The sequence below is a fragment of the Arachis hypogaea genome, chromosome 12, assembly GCF_003086295.3.
Source record: "Arachis hypogaea cultivar Tifrunner chromosome 12, arahy.Tifrunner.gnm2.J5K5, whole genome shotgun sequence".
Taxonomy (NCBI): Eukaryota; Viridiplantae; Streptophyta; class Magnoliopsida; order Fabales; family Fabaceae; genus Arachis; species Arachis hypogaea.
In genome coordinates, this window is record NC_092047.1 from 98,330,258 (window position 1) to 98,346,829 (window position 16,572).

At 27.3% G+C, this 16,572-nt stretch overlaps 1 protein-coding gene across 1 annotated transcript; it reads left to right on the plus strand.

The window, feature by feature from the left end:
- The first annotated feature begins 41 nt into the window (after window positions 1-41).
- Window positions 42-749, plus strand: LOC140176807 (secreted RxLR effector protein 161-like). Its single transcript, XM_072208358.1, has one exon. The coding sequence runs from the start codon at window positions 42-44 to the stop codon at window positions 747-749; it is 708 nt and encodes a 235-aa protein (XP_072064459.1).
- The last annotated feature ends 15,823 nt before the right edge of the window (window positions 750-16,572 follow it).

Sequence of the window (16,572 nt, forward strand, 5' to 3'; positions counted from 1 at the left end):
AAGGATCACGTTTTTTGGAGTGCAAGCCAGCCAGCACACCCATGGACTACACCTCTGCCTCTAAGTTGTCTCGGAACAGTGGTACAGCGCTTGAAGACAAAACTCATTACAGACAACTAGTTGGGAGGCTGCTCTATCTAACCAACACCAGACCAGACATAGCCTATGCTATGGGGAGGCTTAGCCAGTTCATTGATTGTCCCACCAATGTTCACATGCAAGCAACTCAGAAGGTGTTAAGGTACTTGAAAGGATGCCCATCAGTTGGCTTTTTCTTTGCAGCAGACAATGATCTCAAAATCATTGGTTTTTCAAATGCGGATTGGGCAACGTGTGCTGACTCTCAAAGATCCATCACTGGCCACTGTTTTTATTTTGGAAGATCCTTAATCAATTGGAAAAGTAAGAAACAGAGCACCATTGCTAGATCATCTTCAGAAGCGGAATATCGTGCGTTGGCTCTTGCAACTTGCCAAGCTCAATGGCTATCGTATATCATGTGGGACTTGGGAATGCCAGTCATAGAACCTATTACATTGTTCTGTGATAACAGATCCGCCATCCACATTGCTACAAACCCCATCTTTTATGAGAAAACAACGCATATAGAAGTAGACTGCCATACTGCGCGCAACCAACACCTCTCTGGACTCACCCACTTAATGCCAGTGTCCTCTTCAAACCAATTAGCTGATTTTCTCACAAAAGCTTTGACACCTGGCCCTTTGCAACCAATATTTTCAAACTAGGACTCTTAGATATTCATAGCCCTAGAGGACCCTAGATCTATCATCTCAGAATATACAGCAAAGAATGGTTATCATTTCTCTAAAGATCGATTATAATGCTAATTTGGTTGTTAATGATTAAATTAGTGATTAATTTAATAATTAACCGCATAACGACTAATTTAACTACCACTAAAATTTGTCAAAATTTATGTTTGTCGCTAAATCGATTGATTATCATTAAAATAACAACCAATTTAATAATCGATTATTTTAAAATTTGATTTTTTTTTGTTGGTTGCTGCCTTAATTATTAGCAACAAAATTTAACGACTAATTTAACAACTAATCAATTTTCAATATATTTTTTGTTAATAATTAAATTAGTCATTAAATTAAAAATAACGATCAATTTAACGATTAAAAGATTTCAAAACTTAAGTTTTTTGTTTTGATTTTTAAATCAGCTACTAAATTAAAAAAATAACAACCGATGTAGAGATAAATTAACATAGTTTCGGTGCTAATTGTTAAAGTCACTAATTTTAATTTGTCGCTAAATAAAAAAATTAACAAAAATATTATTAATCACCAAAATTAGTTATTAATGTATTTTGGAATGGGCATAGGAACATGTATTGATGTACCAGATCGGCTAATGCTCCCAGGTTGATGCAATGTATTCCACCAGTTGACGCGCTCGATCAGTGAGCTATTACGCACTCTTTCAAGGGTGGCTGCTTCTAGGCAAACCATCACTGGTTGTTGAGAGGTCTCTGTCAAGAAAAAGCTAGTGTGTAAGCGCTTTCCATCTGCCAGCCATCCATCTAAGGTCAGCCCTGCCCTTTTTGTTGGCTTAGAGTTTCCGGTTCTCCTGTAGCTGGATCCTCTGGAACCACAAGAATCCTTAGTTAGAACGGGATTCCAACGGGATGATACTGACTTTCATACAGGTGCTGCATGGCTGTCGTCAGCTCATATATGATTTAATTTATTTTTAATATATATTTATATTTTAATATATATTTGATATTGATAACTAATTTTAGCAACTAATTTTAATGTACGTATAATATAATAAAAAAAAGCTAATTAATGGCAATTACATATTAACGTATCGAAATTTTAAACCAAATCCTATCCTTCACTGTTACAAATCCAACCAACATGGTTAGATTTGTTTCTCGTGCACTGTCAATAATTGAATTTATGAGATCTGAAATAATGAGGCCCATTATTTCGTACCAAAGCAAAAAGTAGAATTCGGTTTCTCTCGGAGGAGTTGAAATCTGCGGTGTTACAAACAATTTATCTGTTTTTTATATGAGGAATTTTCTTCAACATCCTTTGTGTTACAAGTCCACGTGTATCTTGCTTACCATGTGAAAAAAAAAAAAAAAAAAGATAATTGCAAGTACTTTAATGAGAAGAAAGATTATTATGTTTAAAAATGGGCAATTCAAATGTTAAAGATAAATAAGTAAAAAAAAATAAAGATCAACATAATCGGTCAATATAAAATTACTTTTTTTGTAATCGAAGATAAAAAAATTTAAACAGCGACTTCTTAGGTGAATATAAGAGGACTATATCATTTAAGATATAACTCATTAAAAATATCAAATATTAATTTTTCAAATCTTTTTAATATAAAAACATAACTTTTGTGTCATAAACTAGTATAATTAATATAAGATTAATCAAGATAATAAAAACCTTAAATTTGATTAAAATATCTTAAATTCGAAAACTAAAAAACGTAAAAGGTAATTTTTGTAAATTTACATGATAATATATATTTTAAAAACAAAAAATTATAATATTAAAATATTTTTTTATAATATATTTAACCTAAGTATATAGAATAGCTAAAACTCTTATTATAATAGTAAAAATTGCCGAAACTTCATGGACCTTCGCAAGTTTTAACACTACTACTGTCCTAGTTCTTACAATTAATTGAAAACAGATAAGACGTGTTGATCATTTATACGACCCTGCTTTGAAGTTTAATTATTAACTATTAGCATGGGTCCTCTCAAAGTATACAATGATTTCAACTACAATTAATGATTAGAATCTCTTCTTTTGTTGTAGCTGTACAAGTAATTTTCATTGAAGTTAGTTAGTAAGCGGTATGAGAATATTTGTTAAAAATAATTTAAGAACACAACACACGGACTATGTGAAACAACTCATTTTTTAAAGCTTACTTTTACCATTAAATATACTTCAAACACTTTTTTAAAGATATAGCATACACAAATCAATTAACTACAATTTAAATAACATAATTTTTTTATTTTTATCTAAAAGTTTTATATTCGACTTTCATTCTTAATTTAAAAAAAAATACATAGCATACACAAATTAAGATTATTAATGTTGTTGTTACATTTAAAATTTTGGTAACATTAAAATAATATCTTTTTATTATTTAAAAATATTTTTTAATAATACTTACATAACCATTTTAATTATCCTAAACATAAATATGCTAACATTTATTTTATAAAATACTATAAAAAGATATTTAAAAAAAAGGAAAATAGATGAAAGCATAAAAACCTCGTAAAGCGGGAGAGAGATGCAAAAGGATATTTGATGGTTAAATTTGGCGGATGAGTGTTGAGAAGGGTAAACTCAGCCTTCCTTTCTTTCTTTCTTTCATCGCTCTGTTCCTTTCTTCTCACGTGCGTCATCAGCATCACTATCGTTATTTTTCTGAACTTTTTCTTTTTAATATTGTATTACTAGAGGTGAAATCCTTTATCATGAACCAAATTGTGTGTTGAACACAACTATGGCCATTTACAAAACGTCAATGACGTTTTGTGTTTCTTCAATTAAAATAATATTTTTCTAACAAAACGTCAGCGACGTTTTGTGTTTTAATAATTAAAATAATATTTTTTTTATTACAAAACGTCAGTGACGTTTTGTTCTTTGATGATTAAAAAAAATTTTTTATTACAAAACGTTAGTAACGTTTTGTGCTACTACCACAACCCTGTAGAACACCAAAATCATCAAATATTTTTGTATTTCACATTAAAATTATCCATATATAAAAATTTTAGCCTATTTTTCTTTTGATTATAAATTTTATTTTGTCTAAAATATAAAAAAAAATTATACAAATAATTAATTATATATTATTATATTAATAAAAGTATTCCTTTTTAAATTTATTATCTAAAGTATTATTTAAGCCCATAAATCTAATTAATTAAATAAATATGTCATATTTTTTAAACTAACTATATATTAAAATCAATTTTTTTATAAGTATTTAATTAAGTGAAGACTCACATAATTTTTTATATAAAATTAATAATCAAAATATCAACTTCACATCGAAATATCTACAAATAAATTTTTTCTGTTTAATTAAGTTTTCACAATAGCTAATCTTAAAATAACTCACTTATATAGTTATACTAGTGTATGTTTTTGTATCCTACTCGAGGTAATATACAAAATTATATAAATTTTTTTATTAAAAAATTAAATGAAAAATATACACAATAATAATTATTATAAACATTTTACAATTTAAAAATAATTAGTATTTATGTTAATTAATTTGGGTTGGTTGAATAATAATTTTATTTATTCGCTTAAATAAGTATTTGAAGTTCAAATCTTGCGTTGTGTGCATAACAATTTATTAGTTAGTGGCAGACCCATAATAAACAGAGCATTAATACGTGGTGGATTAGTTCTCGGTCTGTCGAATTAGAAAATTCGTAAATAAAATTGTATTTGTCTTTAAAATATAGAACAATTTCTCGTTAATAGCAATATTTATGTTTTGTTTTTGTTGAAATTTATTTGGTACAATTTTATTTGTTGCTATGGTATTTATTCTTGAAGTCAAAACAATATGATCAACATTATTACTTGTTAAAACTTTATATTTTATGACATAATTTTTAAACTTATAAACTCATGTCATTACAAAAGTTATTAAATTGATTAATATTTTTTGGTAATATAGTGTATCCAAACACCATCATTGAGTATTAGTTAGTGTAACAAGAAACTAATAACAACTTCTATTATTTAATATATAATTTATTCTATTAAAAATAAATTAGTATTTCCTGAATTAGTAAATACATTTTTTCTAATTTTTTACACTATTTTATTTGATAATATTTTCCATTAAAGAATAACAAATGATTACACTATCTTATAATATAATGTAAAAAATAATTTCTTATCTTAAAATTAATTCTGGTTAGTGAGATAAAATTCAAAATATTTTTTTATTTTTTTACTCTTAAATTGATTAACAACTCATCCTTTTTAATTTCAATAACAAAAATAAGATTGATTAGGTGCAAAATATTCGACATTTAATAATTTTAATAATTTAAATTTTAGATACCAAAAATTGAGTTAAAAATTAATTATAAACTTAATAATCAATAATATATATTAGTATGTAAATAATAATATCTAATGAATTAATTATTTATTTTTTTGACATGGCTAATTTATAATCTATTAAAGATTAATTTATTGTCCAAAATTTTTTCATAAATTTTGTAGTATGTAAAAATAGTGATTTTATTTTTTTATTATTATTATAATAATTATTTATAATTTTTAAATTATATAATTAACTTAATTAATAATCTTTATTATTGCTTTTATACTAAAAAAATTATCAATTTATACTATTTACATATTTTTCACTACTAATAAGTAAGTAGGTAATTGTACTATTATATTTATTGTTCTAAATGATAACTTAAATTATTTATTTTGTATGTTAAATAATATCTTGTATCTTAAATTTAGGGCAATTTACGTATTTAAATAAACTGTATGAATCCTTTACCCAAATGTGCAAAACAGATAGTTGTTACGTACTTGTGCAAATTTTGTTATTATGTAAACCGTGGGAGCCAACCACGATTTCTCATTTATACATAAACCGTGGCTGGCAGGGACGGTTTACGTGTTGGATGAAAATGAGCATAAACCGTGGAAGCCTACCACAGTTTATGATTGCATGTAAATCTTCATAAAATCTTGCTACGGTTTATGAAGGAGTGGGAATTGACATAAACCCTTGTAGCCTACAACGGTTTATGAGGAGTAAACATCTAGGTAGCGTTTGTTTTCGGGAGCAGGACACGGAGACATGGACAACACTTGTTTAAAAAGTGTTTGGAATCAGAGACATGGACAGTGGATATATTGTCTCCGAGATAGTTTTTTATACTTTTGTGTCCACTCTTTTACGAAGGACAATGATGGACACGGGATTTGGAAGAGTGGACACGGATAATTTTATAAATTTTGTGTTTCTTTTTTTCCACTATTACCCCTTCTTATTTTTCCTATTGCGTTGTTCAGAGATACTTTTTTCTTCCTGTTCTTCCTCTATCTCTTTCTTTTCCAGGTACTCTCTTCTTTCTGTAGAATTTTTTATTGGGGGTAGATAATTCTTTTTTTATCGTTTTACTTCAATACAATTTTAACCTTATATTATATTATTTGATTTGTAATAAAAATAATAACAAAAATAATTAATCTTGAAACTTTTGAAAGATAAATATTAGCAAAAGTAAAATTAATCCTTTAAAATGTTAAAAAATAATTTATAAATTGTAATTGATTTTATATACCTTAAAGAAAAATCAGTTTTTTATAAAGAAAAATCAGTTTTTAGATTAAAAAAATAGTTTTTTAAATAAAAATATATTTTTATATGCAAAAACTAATTGTTTTTTCATGTAAAAATGGATTTTTTTTAAATTAATTTTTTATTTAAAATTAATTTATCTTATTAACTTAAACAAATTTTTTTATTAATCAAACTCAAATTTATTTTTTTGTTAATCTTAACCATATGTATTCCTACATATTAATAATAAATTTTAAAATAAAATAATTATATTTATAAATTTTATTTTAATATAAATACTAATATATTTTTTTATTAAAATTTTTTGCCTCTTCAAATATTTTTTTCAAGTTCCGTCTATACTCCTACGTACTCTCAATTTTTTATTAAATTAATTTGTATTGATGTAGAAAATTTGGAATCACAGGGCTATTTTAATCATTTCATATAATATTTTAGTCTTGTCCATGTGTATCCAAACATAATACTAGACATTACATTAGTGTCTTATTCATCGTATCCAAACACAATACACAAAAGATAATTTTTAGTGTCTCCGTCCTATTGTCTCCATTTCAGTGTCATGTTCTGTCCTGTCTCTAAAAACAAACGCAGCCCTATATATATGTGGGTGAGATTCAAGCCGCATGAGAGAGATCATTATCATAATGGCAAGTGAGGAGGAGAGTGTTCTTGTCCTATTGCTAAATTTTAATTTTCTACTTTAAATAAAAAAAATAAATTTTATAATTTAAGAAATTAAAAATTAAAAAAATAAAAATTAATCTTTTAAAATTTTTAATTTTTCTAAAAATATTTTTTATTTTTTATTCACCGGATAATAATACACCCGGACTGTTGTTTTTTTTTGTTGCTGGACTTGTTCACAAATTAAGAATAAATTAATTTTAAAATTTTAAATTTTTTTTTTATTTTTTGTTTATTAGATATTATTGGAATTTTTTATTTTTTAACTGTTAGAATTAATTTTTTTTAGATTAAATAAAAAAATTTACAAATTTGTTGTTTATTAGATATTATTGAATTTTATTTTATTTTTCTATTTTAAATAAAAATATTTAATCTTATAATTAAAAAAATAAAAAATAAAAAAATTTATTTTTTAAAATTAATTTATTCTTAATTTGTGAACAAGTCCAGCAACAAAAAAGTCAATGATCCGGGTGTAGCGTTATCCGGTAAATAAAAAATCTGAAAAATATTTTTAGAAAAATTTAAAATTTTAAAAAATTAAATTTTTTATTTTTTTAATTATAAAATTAAATATTTTTATTTAAATTTAAAAAATAAAATAAAATCCAATAATATCTAGTAACAATAAATTTGTAAATTCATTTTTTTATATTGAATCTAAAAAAAATTAATTCTAACAGTTAAAAAATAAAAATTAACAATAATATCTAATAAATAAAAAAATAAAAAAATTTAAATTTTTAAAATTAATTTATTCTTAATTTGTGAACAAGTCCAGCAACAAAAAAAGTCAATAGGTTGGATATAACATTATCCGGTGAATAAAAAATCAGAAAAATATTTTTAGAAAAATTTAAAATTTTAAAAAATAAAATTTTTTATTTTTTATTTTTTAATTATAAAATTAAATATTTTTATTTAAAATATAAAAATAAAATAAAATTCAATAATATCTAATAAACAACAAATTTGTAAAATTTTTTTTATATTTAATCTAAAAAAAATTAATTCTAACTGTTAAAAAATAAAAAATTTCAATAATATCTAATAAACAAAAAAATAAAAAAATAAAAAAATTAATTTATTCTTAATTTGTGAACAAGTCCAGCAACAACAAAAATCAACAGTCCGGGTGTATTATTATCCGGTGAATAAAAAATAAAAAATATTTTTAGAAAAATTAAAAATTTTAAAAGATTAATTTTTATTTTTTTAATTTTTAATTTCTTAAATTATAAAATTTAATTTTTTTATTTAAAGTAGAAAATTAAAATTTAGCAATAGGACAAGAACACTCTCCTCCTCACTTGCCATTATGATAATGATCTCTCTCATGCAGCTTGAATCTCACCCATATATATATAGATATTTACTCTTCATAAACCGTTGTAGGCTACAAGGGTTTATGTCAATTCCCACTCCTTCATAAACCGTTGCTGGTAGCAAGGTTTTATGAAGATTTACATGCAATCATAAACCGTGGTAGGCTCTTACGGTTTATGCTCATTTTCATCCAACACGTAAACCGTCCCTGCCAGCCACGATTTATGTACAAATGAGAAACCGTGGTTGACTCCCACGGTTTACATAATAACAAAATTTGCACAAGTACGTAACAACTATCTGTTTTGCACATTTGGGTAAAGGATTCATACATTTTATTTAAATACGTAAATTGCCCTTAAATTTATTAAATATTAAGATGAGAAAAATCATGTAATAAATTATATAAATAATCATTACAAAAAAAATTATTTATCATATATAATAATCTTTGGTATATGTAGTGTCATGTATATATTAGGATTATCTATTTTAATTATGTGAGTGATTATTGTTATTTTCACTTTTTATTACATTAGTAAATAATATTTAAAACTAAAAAAAGATAATTAATTTTTTTAATTTGAATTAAAAAATCTCTTGTAAATATATCTAACTTTTACATATACTAAATGTTATAATATTAAATAGTATATTATTTATTACAACAATGACTCAAAATATTAATCCAAGATATACTTGGCCTAGTAAGTCTCAATGCAAGTAAGATCAACCTAGGTTCATTGTTAGGGTCTCAAATTCAACTTAGATTCATTACCTTAAAGGCCCAATGCAGATGAAGTCCACGTGTCCCCTATCAAATCAGTTTAAATTGGATCTCCGTTACTAGTTAGGTATGTAAATGGGTACTCAGGAGAGCGTGGCAGGTCTCTTCCCATCCCCCACTCCCGTTTTTAAAAAAAAATGTTCCCGTCTCTTTTCCGTCTTTACAAATTCTTGTTTAATTATCCCTTAGGGAATACACATCTCCTTGGATATCTATGAATATTTTTTGAAAATTTTTGAAAAAAATTAACACAAAAAAATATAATAATTATATAATAATCTATTCAATATAATTCAACACGAGAGAGAGAGAGAGAGAGAGAGAGAGAGAGAGAGAGAGAGAGAGAGAGAGAGAGAGAGAGAGAGAGAGAGAGAGAGAGAGAGAGAGAGAGAGAGAGGGGTTGAGAATGAATCTGGAAGAAAAAGGATGAATTCGAATTGGAGGAGGAATTAAGGTTACTAAATTTAAGAAATAGATTTATGTATGTATAAATTAAGATAAATTATTAATTTGATATTCGCGTGAATTTATTGGGTCTCATGAGATGGGTACTTATGTTTGTGTCCCATCCATTTTGTGTGGCCAGATTGTGGAGATTTTGTGGGTCCCCATCTAGCCCTAAAATGCGAGTAATTATCGCAAATACTTGTTTTGGCTGTTTTTGTGATCATCTTTATTGCTAGCATTCATTGGTTCATGACGTAAATCTATTCCAGCCACTCAGTAAATTTTTAGATAATCAAAATCTAGCTTATATTATTCTTACAAAGTTACATGTATTCTTGTTATAACAATATTAATAGAAGATAAATGGATAAACACTAAATAAGTCACATTTTTCATATATATAACAATAACTAATATCACATATTATAACTTGTGAAATTATAATACTTTGAGAAGTGATGTATAAACAACTTAAATGTTGATAAGTCTGAAAAATTTTAGAAAAAAAATATCAAAAAATTGTATGTTAATCTATAAAATTTTCTTTTTAGAAATTTGTCCATAATCTATGATTAATAACTTTTTTTTTTGTTTCCCACGGTATCCTCTAACCCGATAGGTCAAGAACTAATTCGTCGCGAATCTTAGCTCCATTTAAGGGTCTGCTGCAAGCCAATGGGTTGCTGCATGTAACTTTGAAATTAGGGATAAGTACTTTTTTCGTCCCCAAGGTTTGGGGTCGAAATCAAAATCGTCCCCGACCTTTTTTTCTTATTAAAATCATCATCAACGTTACAAAACGTTATAAAATCGTCCTTTTCTATTTTTTTGGACCAAATTACCCTTAACTATTAATAAAAATAATATTAAAAAAATAAAACCCCACCCCACCCACCCCCTCATCTCTTTGTCTCTCCCCCTCACCCTAAACCCACCCTCAATTTCCCTTCCTCCTTCATCAGTTGCCACTCCCTCACCCCCTTACTCCCTCACCCCCTCACTGTAACTCCCACCCCCTCACCCCATTCCATCACCCCCTCACCCCCTGCGTCCAACCCGCCGCCGCCCCTGCCTCCAACCCGTCGTCGCGCCGCCCCTGCCTCCAACCCGCCGCCGCCCGCCCTGCGTCCAACCCGCCACCGCACCGCCCCTGCGTCCAACCCGCCGCAGCCCCTGCCTCCAACCCGCCGCCGCTCATGCCTCTATTTTTGTTTTTGTTGTTGATTCACCCTTCTCTTTTTCTGTTCTTTGTTCTTCCTATTTTTCTTTTTTTTTTTAATTTTTGAAGAACATATACATGATTGATGATGGATTGTTGCTAATTTTGTTATTATTTTGTGATTGATGTTGTTGCTGAATTTTTTATTTATTTTGTGGTTACTGGGTTACTGGGAGGGAGAGAGAAAGAGACTTGGAGAGGGAGGGAAAGAGAAAGAGGCTTGGTGATGAAGAAGGGGGTAAGAGGTTTGGTGATGAAGAAGGGAATTGGGGGTTACTGGGTTAATGGTGATGAAGAAGGGGGTAAGGGGTGAGAGGAGTGGGGGGTTACGGTGATGGGGTGAGAGGGGTGAGAGGGGTGGGGGGTTACAGTGAGGGAGTTGGGGTGAGGGGTGGGGAGTTACGGTGAGGGGCTTGATGGTGGTGATGGTGGTGGTGATGTTAGTGTTGATGGTGGTTGTGGTGGTATGGTGTTGGTGTTGGTGTTGGTGGTGGTGGTGTTGGTGTTGATGGTGGTTGTGGTGGTAATATTGGTGGCAGTGGAGGTGGTGGGGTGAGGAAGGTGAAGAGGAGAATGATGATGATGAGGGTATTTTGGTCCAAAAATTTGGAAAAGGATGATTTTAAAGCGTTTTTAAACGTTGAGGATGATTTTAATAAGAAAAAAAGGTTGGGGACGATTTTGATTTCGACCCCAGACCTTGGGGACGAAAAAAGTACTTATCCCTTGAAATTACATATATGTTATTTATCTTATATATTTTTTATTTGACAGACTTATAATTTTTTTTATCGTAGAGAGATTTTTACTTTTAAATAAAAAAAATATAAGAACTAACTCCCTAACCAACCAATTTAAACAACTCAATTAATTATAATAATTTTAATTTATTTTAATAAAATATAATTTGAATAATTGACATTAATGATTTTTTTAAAAAATTAAGATTTGTGAAAAAAATTGCACATGAAGAATGTGAATCACGTCTCCGTTACCCATCCATCTTCTTTCACGCATTGAGTCTTGGTTGACACTGATCTAGTACACCGACAATCTCAATACCATAACTACCATGTCACTGCCTCCTTGGTGTTCCGCCGTGCGTGACGCCATAAGTGTTGTCGTTCATGAGAGGGGTGCAAATGTTGTTCACTGCTCGATCATGTTGTCGTTCTGCCACAAGGATCATCACACCACAAGGACCATCACACCACAAAGTATGTGTATTCTATTACTGCCTTGACTATAATAAATGTCATGATAGTGTGAATTTTTTTATGCTGAAAAAATCTATATAATTATATTTGATTTTTAAGAGTATTAAAATTATTTTTAAATTATAAAATTTAAAAATAAAAATATAAATAAACATGCTTGTATTAGTTTAAATTGACATATTCGTATTTTTTAAATTAAAAATTTTAAATAATTTCATACCTGTATTATTTTAAATTAATATAATAGTATTTTTAATTAAAAATTTTAAATAAACATACTTGTATTATTTTTAATTAACGTATTCAATTTTTTTAAATTAAAAATTTTAAATAAAGGTACCGTTGCTAATTTCATACTTGTATAATTAGTGAATGTTAGATAAACGTATTGTTGCTAATTTTGTACTTGTATAATTAGTGAGTATTAGATAAATATATTGTTATTAATTTCACTCTCCAACATGGTTTTCCTTTTTATATAAATAATGGATTTTCTTTTTGTTTTTGGTCTCGTACACATAAATAATGGGAATCTCTCATATTCTACTTTTTCATGACTTAAAATCCAGGTTGATCGCATAATTTATGCTCAGAAGGAGAATTTGGCCACTGCATATTGTCAGTGCATAAATCGTGGTACTTGTTCTGATGGTTACTTGAAACTGGATTGTACCTGGACCTGAATGTGAGGTCCAAGCTCTCAATGGGATGGTTTTTGACTTAGCCTGTGTCAAGCGACCGTCATCCGAGCTGTTTATGAGAAGATGGGGGTGGTACCTGCAAAACACTCCGATGCCTAAGTCAGCAAGGATCTTAGCAAGTTTTAGTGTATTGGAACTTAAGTATACCTGAGAGTGTTAGTGTATTTATAGGTGATGAGTCAATAACCACCGTTTGAGTAGTTCTACTTCTAGTAGTGGATAACCGTTCATTTATCTAAGGGTTGTTGAGATCTCTCTTCTAGAAGTGGAGAGAGATATTAGGAGTTTGTTATAACTCCTTCAGAATGAAGGGTGTTTCTATGTAATGTTTTTATCCAATCTGTGAAGAGGTCGGTTATGGACAGCTGCATTTTAGATTTTCTCTGTCTTTGGGCCTGGCTTATACCTTGGGTCAGATATGAACAGTACTCATATGGGTTTTATATAAATTTTTGAAAACCTATAGCAGATCCATAATTTATATAAAATAAGAGAGGATAAAAATGTTATCGTTTTTTATTTAGGATAATTGGATAGTTTTTACACTCAGTTAGTTTATTTAAGTAATTTATCCTATATAAATATATGAAGATGGAAATTAAGTAGCTAATTAATAGCGATTTTGAGGAGAAAAAGTCACTAATAACATTTTTTATTATTTTTAAACTATAAAAAACAATATTTCATAGGTATTTTGGCGATAAAATATTGTTAAAAAACACCTCATATTGTTATATATACTACCATTTTAAAATAATTTTTTAATTTCTAAACCATGTAAAAAAGAAAAAAAATTAGAACCACTCAAAACTCTTGTAAAATATAAAAAAAAGCCACCATATTTTTAAAAATAAGAGTAGTTTGTAATGTGATAGAGTGCATATATATATATATATATATATATATATATATATATATATATATATATATATATATATATATATATAGTCCCATAATTTTTTTAATAAAATTGATATTTGAATAAAATTATAAAAATATTAAAATTGAAATTATGTTTTGCTCATTTATTATATGTTCGTCTCCAATTTTTACTCTCTTTTTTCTTTCACAAAAATCACAATCACCATCAAATCATCATTCATAACATATCTTTCATGTCACAATTTCTCACTCTCCCACCCTCTCAAATCTCAACCTTTCACTCTTCCAAATCTCTATCTCTTACTTTTTTACCCTCTCAAATTTCACTCATCTCAATCTTTTACTCTTAGTCTTACTATTATATCAATCATTTTGTACTTTATTTTGATCTCTCACTATATCAATTATGTCTCATCTAAATCTTTAGCGATCTCAAACTCACAATATTACTAATTTTTATTTTAGTATTTTTTTTGTAGTTCTTTTGCTTTTCTCAACAAATATACTTTTATCTATGGCGAATCTAGCCTTATATATAGCAATTCTAGTTTTATCAATAACTTTATCAACAACTAAACTATATATAATGTATATATTATATATCTTAATCTAGTCTTATCTATAGAAACTAATTATACTAATATTATCAGAGTCATTCTAAAACTAATTAATAAAAAATCTACTTCTAATCTAATATAGAATCAACAAAATTTTTATACATTAATCTTTTTATTTATATATTTAGAAAACATGAATAATGTCATCTAGTCAGTAAAAATAATCTGTATTATTTATTATGAGTATTTTTTTGGTGTTCGTATCTCTGAATTTTCTCATTAAATAATAAAATGTAAATACTTAAATATATATATATATATATATATATATATATATATATATTTGCACTTTAGAATTGTATATATCTAGATCAATTTTTTCTATTTATTATGTTTATTTACTTGTTTGATTTTGTTTTTTGGTTGAATTAAATAGATCAAGTGTGTAATATTATCTTTTGTTGAGTCTAAGATTAAAAATAAATAGTTATGATAGGATATTTAAATAGGTTAAATTTATTAGACTAGTTCATTAAATTCGTAAAAATATCAAGTTAAACTAAAATTTTAAATTTGTTAAATTAAAAAAATTCACTAAATTTATATATTTTAGCAGAGTGAGAAGAGCTAATTAAATAGTCCCATAATTATTTTTAATAAAAAAAATATTTGAGTAAAATTATAAAAATATTAAAGTTAAAATTATGTTTTGCTCATTTATCATATGTTCGTCTCCAATTTTCATTTTTTTTCTTCTTTCACAAAAATCACAATGACCATTAAATCATCATTCACAACCTACCTCTCTTATCACAACTTCTCACTCTCCTATCCTCTCAGATCTCAACCTCTCACTCTTCCAAATTTTTGTCTATCACTTGTCTATCTTCTGAAATTTTACTCATCTCAGTCTTTCACTCTTAGTCTTATTATATTAATAATTTTGTATCCTGATTTGGCCTCTCACTATATCAATTATGTCTCATGTAGATCTTTAGCGATCTCAAACTCATGGTGTTACTAGTTTTTATTTTGATATTTTTTCTGTGATTCTTTTGCTTTCTCAACAAATATACTTTTATGGTTTAATTACTCTGTTGGTCCCTATAGTTTCGCAAAATTTTCAATTAGGTTCCTATATTTTTTTTCTTTTAATTGGGTCCCTATACGTTATTTTTTTTTTCAATTTAGTTCCTATTAACGTTAAACATCAAAAAATGTTAGTAAATTTTGAAATTACTTTTATACCTTTAGGGACCTAATTGAAAAGAAAAAAAATATAAAGACTTAATTAAAAATTCGGTGAAACTATAAATATTCAATGAAAGATATTCCTATAATCCCTTTTATTTTGTCACTATCATTCTTTTGCTTATTTATATACAAATTGTACCAAAAATACCTTCTTCTTTTTTTTATTTTCAAAATACCTTATCTTAAGAACCTAAAAAAAAGAATGGATAAAATGAAATAGAAATAGTAGTAATAAGTATATATAAAATTTAGTTTTCATCCTTCAAGTATTCATTATGATAATGTAACATTTTACATTTGTGTGAATTCATAGAATATAATTTGTGTCTTTAGCATATCATGGTACACAATAAAAAACTACAAGACTATGTTATTTGTGTTATTGAAATTTAAAATCTGAAAATCAGTTCTTATGTTGTAGTCTTCCACTCTCTGAACTAGCATAGAAATCAACATACCTATGTACATTTTCATAAGCTGAATGAAAAGCATCTTCACTATCGACAAAAAAATAACCCTAAAATTAACATTAAATACAACCAAATGTATATTACTGCATGTAAAAATATACTAGAAGAGCTAAATTAAGAAATAATTGCAGAGTGGACATAGCATATCAATGATATGTTTTCCAGTTGATTAAGAAAACATTTTAATGTAGTTATTATCCAAGTAATGACAGCATAATAAACTTTACATTAATACTTAAGAGCATACTTACATCTAGTTTAGAATTGGAGAAATGCATCCACCAATTGAAATTGTATATAAATAAGCAATAATCGATGTAAAATAAAATACTACAATTTTATGTGCACCCTTTAGCAAATGGGCAAAAGATTATCACTATGAAAATTCATGCTATGCCTAATGAATGCAAAATTGGGTGACTTCAATTCAATAGGTAGCTACTCATGCCTATCTAAGAACTTCTCTATAACGACTGAGAATGCCGCAAAGCCAGCACAACCAGCGCACAACCAGCACATGCTGCTTTTGGACCACCTACAATCACAAACCAACACCAAAGCATTTTGAAACAAAGACAGAGAACATATTTTTGAACTAAACAAGAAATATTTAAATCTTAATTGAAAATAGT

Excerpts from the sequence above, each read along its gene's own strand:
- LOC140176807 (XM_072208358.1), top strand. The coding sequence starts at position 42 with ATGGACTACACCTCTGCCTCTAAGTTGTCTCGGAACAGTGGTACAGCG.